The sequence below is a fragment of the Phyllostomus discolor genome, chromosome 5 (assembly GCF_004126475.2).
Source record: "Phyllostomus discolor isolate MPI-MPIP mPhyDis1 chromosome 5, mPhyDis1.pri.v3, whole genome shotgun sequence".
NCBI classification, from domain to species: Eukaryota; Metazoa; Chordata; class Mammalia; order Chiroptera; family Phyllostomidae; genus Phyllostomus; species Phyllostomus discolor.
The window spans coordinates 18564862-18577116 of record NC_040907.2 but is presented as its reverse complement, the minus strand read 5'-3'; the positions used below and the strand labels follow the sequence as shown (position 1 = coordinate 18577116).

At 38.4% G+C, this 12255-nt stretch overlaps 1 protein-coding gene across 22 annotated transcripts in view; it reads right to left on the bottom strand.

The window, feature by feature from the left end:
* Positions 1 to 12255, bottom strand: part of EPB41 (erythrocyte membrane protein band 4.1) — a 166235-nt gene that overhangs the window by 57728 nt on the left and 96252 nt on the right. For all 22 annotated transcript variants that reach the window (XM_036025637.1, XM_028511607.2, XM_036025631.1 and 19 more), the window contains 3 exons: positions 11763 to 11838; positions 9440 to 9658; positions 582 to 669 (listed from right to left, as the gene is read on the bottom strand). In XM_036025637.1, coding sequence (XP_035881530.1) covers positions 582 to 669; positions 9440 to 9658; positions 11763 to 11838 — 383 coding nt within the window. The remainder of the gene's footprint in view (positions 1 to 581; positions 670 to 9439; positions 9659 to 11762; positions 11839 to 12255) is intronic.

Genomic DNA, 12255 nt, shown 5'->3' with positions numbered 1-12255 from the left:
ATGGGGCCCGAAATGTGCATTTCTAACAATTTCCTAGAGATGCTAAATGCTGGTTCAGAGGTCACATTTTGAGAACTGCTACCTTCGGCCAATGGGTCACAGATTCAAGCATAGATGAGAACCGTCTGGGATGTTCATTAAATCCGGAAACTTAGCCTCTCCTCCGAAATAACTCAAAATAAATCTGGGAGGAGTTTGGGAACCTGCATATTTAACAAACGCTCCAAGTGAGTCTGACATAGTGACGCTGGCTGTGAAACGTGTGTTGGTGCTACTCTACGTTTTCAAATGTATCTGCATTTTGAGAAAACATAATTTCTTTTGCTCTGGGTGCTGTATCTTTTGATCTATACGGTGGCTTGGATATGCAACTTGAACTCTGATGGTGGAACTGCAAAGGGGTAATTCAATTTATATACTTGATATACTTGATTGACTCAATTTGTAGACTTCAAATTCTAATATGAATTCCTATCTCTTTAGGATGTTTTACAAAAACATCCCAGATAAATGTTGGTAAGAAGCACTATATGACACAGGTCTGACACATGCATGTGAATAAAGGCCAAAGTTATCATTACCTTTGCTTTGTGGAGGTCAACACCATACATGGACAACTTTTTGGCATTCTCAAGAAATTCCAGGTCAGCTTGAGCTGGAGTCATGGACCTTTGATAGGATACAAATTTAAAACTCTTTCAGTGTCACAGCATCAACATTTACAATAATATTTGTATAATGATTATATTTTATATAAACACATCACCATATATGCACCAATATGTGTGTAGATAATAGTTCACAGTTCTAAAAGTAGAATATTATGGAAAATGATTCTTAAAATATGCCTTCAAATAAGAGATCTTAAAGAAACAAAAAGCCCACCAAAAAGCTATCAGAAAAAGTTAAAAAAAAATTCTACTAAACAGTTTCCTTAAAGTAGCCCCATCTGCCATCAGTTCCGCCCCTCCCTCTCCTGAGCCCTTTCCTCCAACACACATAAACTCCACCCACTACGTTCTCTCACTAAAGGGGTGACCAGATTAAATCCTCAGAGGGCAGGGTACAATTTACAATATCCTCTTAGTTGCCTTTTTCTCGCCATCCCCCTAAATTGAGTTATTATGGAAATTAAACAGGAGGGCAGCTGAAGTTACTTAACTGAACTCTTAATGGGGGCAGGCTTGATGAAAAGAAAATTTCTGGTAACAGATGGTGTTCCTGCCCACTGATCTAAACAAAATAAATTGGTTAATAGAAGCATGTAGATAATGGGGCTGCTTTCTCTGTTATTAAGATGTCTTCATTACTAGGCATATAATGAATTTCACTTGTTTGAAAACAATCAGTCTCATTGCCTAAACATTCACTGTGACGGTCTTTCCTTCTCCTTTTTAACTTTCCTTTCTTTGGAAAAGTGCTTATGAGCAGTTACATTGAGCTTTGGAGAGAAAGATATCACTCCTAGTGCTGCACGATTCAGACCAATCAAATATAACCTCAGAGTAACAAGAATGCACACATTCCCCCAAAGAAAAACCATGGAAATGCCTATTTCCCATAAGACTGGCTCAAGCTATATAAAGCAGCAGTGGCCTGTTCATTTAACAGGATGGAAAACGTCTCTTCCTAACCCATCTGTCTTTACCCTCATTAAAAAGGACAAAGGGTTTCTCGGAACAACAACCAAAAAAAAAATCTTGGGAGAGAGGGAGCCGATCTGTTAACGTCTCAGCCTCCCTGAATAAACTGCTTTTCACCAGCACCGCACTATCACATCTGAGCTCTGTTTGTTAATGGATCTCAAATTGAACACACACACCAAAAAAAAGGAAAAAATAACATATTTACAAGTCTGTATATTTAAGTCATTAAAAACATCTCAAGAAAGTTTTGTGGTCCCCCTGACCCCCTCCCACATACGTAAGTTAAATACTTTTATAATTAAGGTTACTCCAGTCATTTTATGGTTTTTGTTGTTACTATTACTGGTGGCTTGAATTTTAGGATCTTGAAGCTCGAATGGAGCCGGAAGGTTACAGAGTCCAACACTTTCATTTTGCTGATGAAGAAATAGGCCCTGAGGGATCACATGGTCATGGGCAAGTTGTAACTCCTTGTTTATGGCAGCAAGATCTAGTCAGCACTCAAGTTTTATCGCTTGAACTGGAATCCTGGCTCCTGTATTTAAAAGTGGTGACCTCGTGTCTCCTTCAATATCCCAGCTACACAGAATCATAACAATACTTCCGAGACTAGGATAGGCAATGACTTTGGTCTGTGCTGAATGAATAAATGTGACTGGTAGGACAAAATGAGGTAATGGTTGTAAAACTGCATCATAAAATACAAATGTTTATTATTATTGCAAACTTAGGTTTCTGATGGTACAGTGATACAGCTTATGCAGCTCATAAAAGAGAAATGATTTGGACCACATGAATTTGAAGACAAATTTTAAAACATTAAGTGAAGCAATCATGACAAAATCTTCCCTAAACTCACTCCTCCAACTCTAAGGGAACTTAATGGAGTCAATCAATTTCAATACAGATTTAAATTTCAAACTACGTGGTTAAATGCTTTTCTGAGTAAGCATGCTTTAAAACTGTATTGTGGGAAGGTAGTAAAAAGAGATCTTTAACTTTATAACTTTCCTTATTAGTTGAAAATAATATAATTTAACAAATTTTAAAACACACACACTTAAAAGTTACCTATAACACAAAAACTAGTACAAAATAATATTGAATGTAAACTGTAATTGAAAAATAAAATCTTTAAAATAAGTTACCTATAATACAAGTAATTTTTTTCCTGAACCGTGAGAGTAAACTGTCAACCTAATGACTCATCACTTCCAAATGTGTGTCATTCCTACAAATAAGGACATTCTCCTACATAACCTCAATATAACTGTCAAAACTACGAAATGTTAATACATTACTACCATCTAACCCCCATTCCAGTTTAACCAGTTTCAAAAACATCCTGCATAGCAAAAGGATCCAGTTTAGCATCACAAGTTTCATTGAGTTCATGACTCTTTAGTCTCCTTCAGTCTGGGACAGTTCGTTAATCTTTGTTTCATAACCTGGACCTTTGGAAGATCATAGGCCAGTTATTCTATAGAAAGCCTCCTCCATTTGGGACTGCAGTTCTCCACGAGTTGATGAGGATTTTGCATCTTTGACAGCAACACACAGAAATGGTCCCGGGTCTTCAGTGCACCCTCACAGGTGGAACACAGTTTCAGGCTGTCCCTTCACGGATGATGTTCATGGTGACCACTGATGTCTGCCAGGCTCCTCCTCCTCATCTTTTTGTAATTAATAAGCGCTTTGTGGGAACGTAGTTTGAAATCTTTCTCTATCTATTATAGTCTTTTCTTTTAAATTAATTGAAACCTTTTGAATATCGCATTTCTTATCAAACTTTAAATTTACTCATTTATTTATATCAGTATGAAGTCATGGATTCTCATTTTATTCAATGCACTATAATTATTTCCCTTACTTATTTTGTGTTTAAATTGCTCCAGGTTGGTCTGTGGGAGTGTCTCCAACCTGTATTCTGTCCTTCCGACCATTTCCTATCATTTTTCAAGCACCTCCTTTTGATACAAAGTAGAGTTAGAGCATGTCAGTATCTGTGTGTGCATGTGTGTGATTGTGTGTGTGATTGTGTGTGTGTGTGTGTGTGTGTATCTACCAACCTACCTACCGGATACCATGAGTTCACTTTGGAACCTCCAGTTTTAATGCAGTATCACAGGGTTCATTTTAGTCTCTCATTCTCCAAAATTTGTATCTCTTAACACGTTGTATGCGGGAAACGTATTTATACATTTTATGTTGACTGGTAGTAGAGCGCGTGATAAAAATTACCCGCAAACAATGTGCTAATTTACGGACAGTAAGAAGCCTGACTCCTATTATCCTTAATGTATTGACTGATTTGATCGCCCTCCTATGTAGAACCAGTCTCTCATTGCTGCCCTCGACTTGTCCCCCACGTGGACAGGTCGAGGGCACCTCTTCACCCACTTGGACTCTGAATCCCCCACACTGGGCTGCTCCCCACACGGGGTTGTCCTTCCTGCCTCACTCAGGTTCCACCTCCTGGGGTAAGGCCACCCCTTTCCGTGGACATCTTCGTCTTGCTCAGGCTTCACCACCCCGAACCAGGTACCACCCATAGGGACGTCCCCCACACCATGCAGGCCTTACCCCCACGTGGAGGCCTTTCTCACTCTGCTCTGGCTCTGATAACCGCCACCGCGTGCCCACACATGACTACGCTCTTCATCCTATTTGAACTCTGACTTTTCACACCAAGCTGCTCCCCAGACCCCTATGAACGCTCTCCCCACCCTGCTTAGGGCCGAATGTCCCCAGCCAGACCACCCTTCTGCCTGGATAACTATCTTGCTGTACCCCACCTAATGACTTTAGAAAAAAACTGTTTAAGGAAGCCTTTTCCGATTATAAAAATCATATATATTCACTGTGTGAAATTTGGAAAATATCATTAAGAGCACAGGAAAAAAAACCCTCCTATAATCCTATCACCTACAGATATTTATGCATGTAAATATAACATTTTATAAATGTAATATTATGTATTAAACTTAAATTATTTTCAACTTAACATTTTAAAGATTACGGCTTTTTCCCAAGTTTTCCAAGACTCTTAAAAGTAGTAACAAAGTAGCTGGGAAGAGATTAGATACTTCTAAACCATTAAGATTGCTGTCTTGAATTATTAAGTACCGCCTAATCGTTGACTACTTGAAAGTACTGCCGCTCCCAAAAGTACCTACCCAGGGAGCTTTGACACTGGTTAATTCTTGCTCATTAAAAAGGAGAGTTGTAACAAAGTTTCTCTGTATTTATTTTGAGCAAGTTGGGTCAGGATATAGAGCCACTCAGTGAGCTCCAGTGTCATGTGACAGCCTCTTAATGATGTCTGTTGCATCTCTTAATTAAGGACTGTGATTTTAAATAATTAAGGAGGATAACTGACAAGTTTACATACCGTCCTAGTACCCATAAAATGGAGGGCAATTAATTTTAAAGCTTGATTTGCTAGTGTAAGTTTAAAGTGTCATTACAGCTTCAAAGTCTCTGTCTAGGCAGAGGGCCACTACTAAGGGTTCCATATACAGTGTTTGTCTCCTGCTTTACCTGAGGAGCAGGGGGTCATTCGTCTGCACTTTTCAGTGGGCAGTAAAACACTTCTGCCTGAGCAGAAGTGTCTTTGGATTGGTTAAAATGCCATGTTGTTGGACAGAATTAAAACTCCCATTTGGCTTTCTGTTTGTAAGGGTTGCTGATCATTCTAAAAAGGAGCAAGTAAATTCCAAAATGACAGACTACTAAATTTTCTATTCAAGGAGATTCATTACTGTTCAATTACTCTCTGTATACCTAACAGGACATCAACTGAACCATATCCATTTGTCCTCTGAGATCGTTTTGCTTTTTGGGATATAAATTGTGTTAAGTTCCGAAGAGGGGTTCTCTAAACCCAGACTCACATTCATCAGTTATAAAACAGGGACAAGAATTATTACTATCCTAGCAAACATCTGAATTCCCACTATACAGTAATCGTGATGCTAAGCACTTTACATGGATTTTTTAATTTAACCATCATAAAATTTATATCATCACCCTTACTTTTCAGATTAAAACCTGAAGCTTAGAGCACTTAAGTAACTTACTTAATGACTTTTAGTCATTAAGCTGACAAGGGATGGCACCTGCTCTCAGAGTGAGACGGGCTGACCCCGGAGCCCATGCTTCCGTCTTATTACCCAGCTCAGTGGTTCTCAAAGTTTTGGACCTCGGGATGCCTTTCCTCTCTTTTTGTATAAAAACTAACAGTACTTTTTGTGTAAAAAGTAACAATATTTTCCCAAAGTGTAGTAACAAATGGACATTGTTTTACATATTTACAAATTTTTTAAATGCCTGGCTTAGGTTGGATATCCCTGTCCACTTCTGCATTCAATCTGCTGCAATACGTTGATTTTGTTATGATATACTAACGTGATCTCACACAGACACATAGTTGGAAAAGGAAGGATTGAGAATTAAAAACATTCTTCTTTGATATGACACAAAAACTCAACAATGGCAGTTGCTTAAAGGTCACTTGCAATGTGAAATATGAAAACATATCAATAAATTTTATATTGTGTTACATTAAAATCCATTGGTCTATCTTGCATTTGAATGTTTTAAATGGACCTTTTCTTAAGGTCCATTTGAAAAAAACACTAATTTGAAAAAAAAAAAACACTAATTCACTGAATGTAAGACTTCCAAATGTTGACATGCTTCATTGTACAATATAAGAAAAAAATCACATTCATTAAAATCATTACAACTTCATCAGAAAAGCCTTTTTTTAAAGATTTTATTTATTTATTTTTAGAGAGGGAAGGGAGGGAGAAAGAGAGAGAGAGAAACATCAATGTGTGGTTGCTGGGGGTCATGGCCTGCAACCCAGGCATGTGCCCTGACTGGGAATCGAACCTGCGACACTTTGGTTCACAGCCCACGCTCAATCCACTGAGCTATGCAAGCCAGGGCAGAAAAGCCTTTAAGTATTTGGATCCTGTCAAGATCATGGTAGCAAAACAAGTTTTCCAAACTTTTAATTTTCACTTGAAAGCTTGACTTTTGTCATTAGCAACAAACACCGTCAGGTTGTTTACTAACCCTAAAAGTACCAGGTTAGTACACATTTTTAAGAAAACAACTTCCAAATAACCAAGTCTGCATAATGATAGTCATTTTTTTCACGTAGAAATGGTGTTCATTAAAAAGGAGGCTAATTCAGCTCACGACTGCGAACGGTCACGCAGGAGCTGTCCTCAAGACGAGTACTGTGTCAGTGCGCAGCGGAACTGTATCGGTGCGCAGCAGAACTGCTTTCTGTGCACGTCGTGTTTAATCACACAGAATATTAAATGGAAACGTGCTTGAGACTTTAAAAAATGATCATCTTTTTTCCTGCCTCATCAAGAAGATTTCTACTTGAACCAACCCTGTGAGTCTTATTTTTAACTGCAAGTTAAAAAACGAAGGTGCATGTTGGTAGAGAACATAATGACCACTAGCGTGGTGTCACTCACTGCCTTGTTTGTGCGCCCCCCATTCCAACACAGGGAAGGGCAAATATCGCCATGGCATTACCATGAAAATAATTTAGACCTCGTGGACCCTGTGAAAAAATCTTGAAGATGACCAGGCTGGCCTAACTCAAAGGGTGGTTATATAGATTAAATGTGATACTGTACATAAAGTGCTTAGCATAGTATCTGACACATAATCGATACGCCATAATTAGCAGCTTATAATGATTGTGTGCTAATATTACAACAGAGAGTCAAGCATGAGAGTTAAGACTACAAAGTCCTCCCAAACCTGAGGTTCTATTATGATCAAATAACCATTCAAAGAATCATCAGAGACAGATTTAAAGTACCGATCATAATCTGACATTGTCTGCTGTTTGGCTCCACAGCAGTAATACAAAAAAATTATACACACACACACATACACACACTTACTATTTTACTGATTGTCCAGAATTATACTACTAATAATAAGGCATGCCTTATCTATCTATCTATCTATCTATCGATCGATCGATCTATTTTTAGAGAGAGGGGAAGGGCGGGAGAAAGAGAGGCAGAGAAACATCGATGTGCAACAACATTGATTGGCTGTCTCTCACATGCCCCTAACCAAGAACCTGGCCCACAGCCCAGGCATGTGCCCAGGAAACCTTTTGGTTTGCAGGATGATGCCTAACCCACTAAGCCACACCAGTCAGGGCATAAAATCATTTCTAAATTATTAGAAAATAAAAAGAGCATTCCCCTACTACCCTGACATTCTAACAAATCAAATTATTTCAACTGATTATTTCTTTCTACTCCTTGCTTTTGTATATATAAAGGTAGTGAATATATTTTATGTATAGATACATAAATTTCTAGAATCATCAAGATATAAATAAAATTATTAAAATGTAATTAAGGACAATGTAACATCCTTAAGTTATAATCATCAACAAGTTGCAAATGCTATATTTAGTGGGTCCTGATATTAGTGCACCGTTCTCATTGCACTATGGGGAGACAGGATGACCCCATGAGAGTGGGGTGATTCCTTTAAGACTACTGCTATGCAGGTTGCAGACTTAAAATCCTCGTGGTTCTCATGACTGATACACAAGAACTTACAGGAGCAATAAGAGTCAGAATTGGCACACCTTGAGTTAAAGCTCTCTTACTTGAAGCATCTCAATCTATTGGAACCACTTCAAGGAAAATAAGATTGCTCAACAGAGAGACAGAACACTTGTTACTATTGTGTAAAGCCTGCTAAGACTGTTCTGGGATGGCTGGGGTGGCAGGGCAGGGGGGAACGGTGGAGGTAATGGAGACCACTGTACTTGAACAATAACCAAAAAAAGAAAAGTAAAAAAAAAGACTGTTCCAGATTTCTCAGCAGTGTGACCCTCCGGAACGTCATAACATAACTCAAGGTAGTAACTCAAAGCCAAGATCAGACATTTGCCTTAGTAGATGAAGGCAGTTTACAAAATCTAGCATAGCAAGTCACTCAAACAACAATGAGGTGTACGGGAGAAGAAACACAAATTATCCTGGCACTTTACCATTAGCTAACATTTATTGAATTTTTACTATGTGTAAGACATTGGATTAAGTTTTTCCACCCTTTATCTTTTCTAACCCTATCAACCACCCTACTTCCTCTGAGGGAGATAATCTCTCTGAGACTTATAAAAAACCTGGGGCTCAGAGAGATGAAATGAATGGCCCAAAGTCCCAAGGGCAGGACCACGCAGAGCCAAAATTTGCGACCCAGCTTAGTGTACAAGCCCTTGCTCTTGATAAATGTGTTATGATACCTCCCAACATCATCAATATTTCCATGAAAAAAAAAACCACAGTAAATTTAACAGACTTTAAATACATCTTCGGGGGTTTCATGGGCCCTCTGAAGTCCATCCCTGTACATAGACTCCCAAGTCAAGAAACTCTGCACTAAGGATCACAAGACACCTAATACAGCATAGGTTTAAAATATGGAAAAATTAGGTACGGCCATCATGATAATAGCTATCACTTACTATGTGCCAGAGACACCGTCCTTAGTGCTTTGCATATATGACCTCATTTTGTTTTCTCTTACAATGCAACACCCATTACCCTGATGTGAAAACAGGTTCAGAGACCTTTAAACAGCTTACCCAAAGAATTGGGAGGGAATTAAGCTTATACCAACTCTTTCTATGGCACCAGTTCCTGCTAAGGCAAATACTGAATCAATGCCAGGTCAATGGTTTAAGCTTACTGCCGAAACAAACACAGAATAAAGCCCGGAGGCACATTTACCTGTATGATTTATGCAGCTCCATGACCTTCTCTTCAAGTTCCTTGGTCTGGTTTGGGGCCAGTTTGAAATCACTAACATAATCCGCACCGTGGAGCTCTGGGTCATAGTCGCCCAGCTCAGACTGGATGGTGTAAGAACCTAGTAATGCTAAGGTTGCAAAGGAACAAGGCAGACGTCCTGCAACTATGTCCTGCCGAAGTTGAAGACATAAATAATATCTACAGCCAAAAGAGAAAAGACGTCACCATGTCAGCAACAACAATGACAAAATATAGGGAGAGAAAAGGAAGAAAGGGGAGAGAGACGGAGGAAGAGAGAAAAAAGTGACTGAGTAAATATGAGATAATATTAATAATTGTTCAATCCGTGTAGTGGCTATATGGTTGTTCCTTGTGTTGTCATTGGTTCTTTTCTGTGTGCTTGCAATTTTTTCATATAAAAAGGTTTTATTTTAAACTTGGAGTCATGGTTGGGAAGAAGTTTAGAAAGAAAAGAGGGAAAGTTGGGCAAAGTCTGAAGGAAGTAGAGAAACTATGTTTTGTTGACTGCATTAAGAATCACACACACATATACACTTGTCTAACCTCAAGAGAGAAAACCCGTGGCGGGGGGGGGGGGGGGTCACTGCTGGATTACAGGTGAGGAGTCAGCCTCCGAGGGTGAGCTCACTCCGTGTGGGGCTGTAACAAAGGCTGTTTGACTTGGAAGTCGGGCCCCGCCTTTTCCATCACTCCCTTTGCCAGTATATTGCTCATCATATACAAAAATGACATTACTGATACATTTTCCCTAGAATATGAACAGTTTTCAGTGTGTTTTTCCTCCAAGATGGGCTTAAGTTGCATTCAGCCTTCACACACTGTCATCTTGTAAGATTCACCCTACCAGTGTGCTAACTGTTGGGAACTCAGTTTGGTGTTAAAACAGTTCAGTCCGACAGACCAACTGAATGTCCCTCCTTGTGTTAGACCCTCACTGCTGTCAGTATCATGTTCACACCTATGACCCTGACCTCCTAGCTCTTGTTCTAACTGACCGAGTTGACCAGTTCAGACTGTTTTACCAAAGAGGAAAGCTAGGAGGTATGATTACATTTAATTCTGTATATTATTCAGAATCATATCCTTGCTTTGATCATAATAAAATATTGAATAACATATTTATAGCAATAGTTTTTGCTATCTGTAATTAGTCACTACTATATTTATGTTTAAAAAAGAACAATGCCAACCAACCACAAGAATCTTAATTAAGCTCTTCTAAAATATGATTAATAAATATTTTTTAGAGATTTGTTTTGTTGTATACATAACAAACCTCAATGAAGAAAGATGAGTAAGTAGCAACTCTAAGAGACAAATATTGCCTGTGAAAAAGAAATAACAAAAGCATTTTTTCAGGCAGAGATTGCGTATCTCAACTTTAAGAATGTACGAAGTATAACAAGACAAAGAATAATTTTTTAAAAACCATATAGAAATTTCACAGTACTTAACAATCAGACATTTTAAGAGTCTTAGGCTATTCTCTTATTTGAGAGAGAAAAACAACTAAAGCCCAGAAATGTGTGTTTGTCTGTAATCAGATAGTTGAACAGCAAAGAACAGAACTAGAAAGTAATTTCTCAACAACCAACAGTTCAATTGGAAAGACACTGCCAAGTACCTACTATGCACAGGCTCCAAGCAAGGTGCTACATATATAAACATGTACAGTAGCACTCTTTACTATATACTGCTTCTCCACTTTCTTTTTTGTTAATATTTATATAGAATTCAATGAAGGCCACACTCTTAAATCAGCAAGTTGTGTTTTAAAAGTACAAGACTTACTCCATAAATTAAGTGGGCTTAAAAATTACTGAGGAAGACTTAGGTCATAAGGACCATCTACCTAATCACACACTTTAAAAGGGAGATAGGAAGAACTAATAATAACACTTAGGCCTTAGCTTTTTAAATCCCTATAAGAAAGAACATGGTGGGAGAGGAGTATTTTTAACAAAAAGCAAAGCTATCTTACTACTACATTTGTGTCTGGCCCTCTTTGGAGGTTGGTATGGTTGATTGGTGCCCGGTCCATGGCTTAGCACAATACTCGTGATGGGCACGGTTAATTCCCCCGCCAATTTTTTCCAGTCGAGGCACAGATATTTGAGGCTTTTAGGCTCACCTATTTGCTAGCCTGCCTTGAGGTCACCAGCAACTTTCTATCTTAGTTTAATAGATCATCATTTTTCTTCAGTTCTGAAAAGAGAAATTCTCAGAGCTTGTGATAAGGAGAATGACTTATTACATAGTTAACTATTAGTAAATGGTTTACCTTGTTATATCTTCAGTTAACTGTGCTGGGTCGGGTGGATAAAACTTTACATTAAATGTGAAATTCCAAGGGATACCTGTAAAAATAAATGCAAAAGAATTTTATGCTTATGCCTAAGTTTTTGATTGTTAGAAATACCTAAAATATTCAAATTTTTCTTTCCTGAAGTTTTAATATTGTCATGCTCTGTGAATGAAATAATTTCATTTCTTTAAAAGTTGTTTAGATACCATTTAAGAGGTAGAGTTAGATGATTTCATTTAAAAAAAAACTTAATACAGTCTTGTTTATAAGACTAAAATCATATAGACAAAATAACACAAAGGTAACCATCTTATAGTATAGGGAACCGTTCCATGTGGTGTGGGAAATGTAGCCCAGGCAGATTCGGAAAAGTAACGGGGAGCGAGGTCGGCACACAGGACCCACACCCATGGATAGGTTTTCCCATGGGGAATCAGGCCTGCAATGTACCTAGGCTGCTATGAGCCTT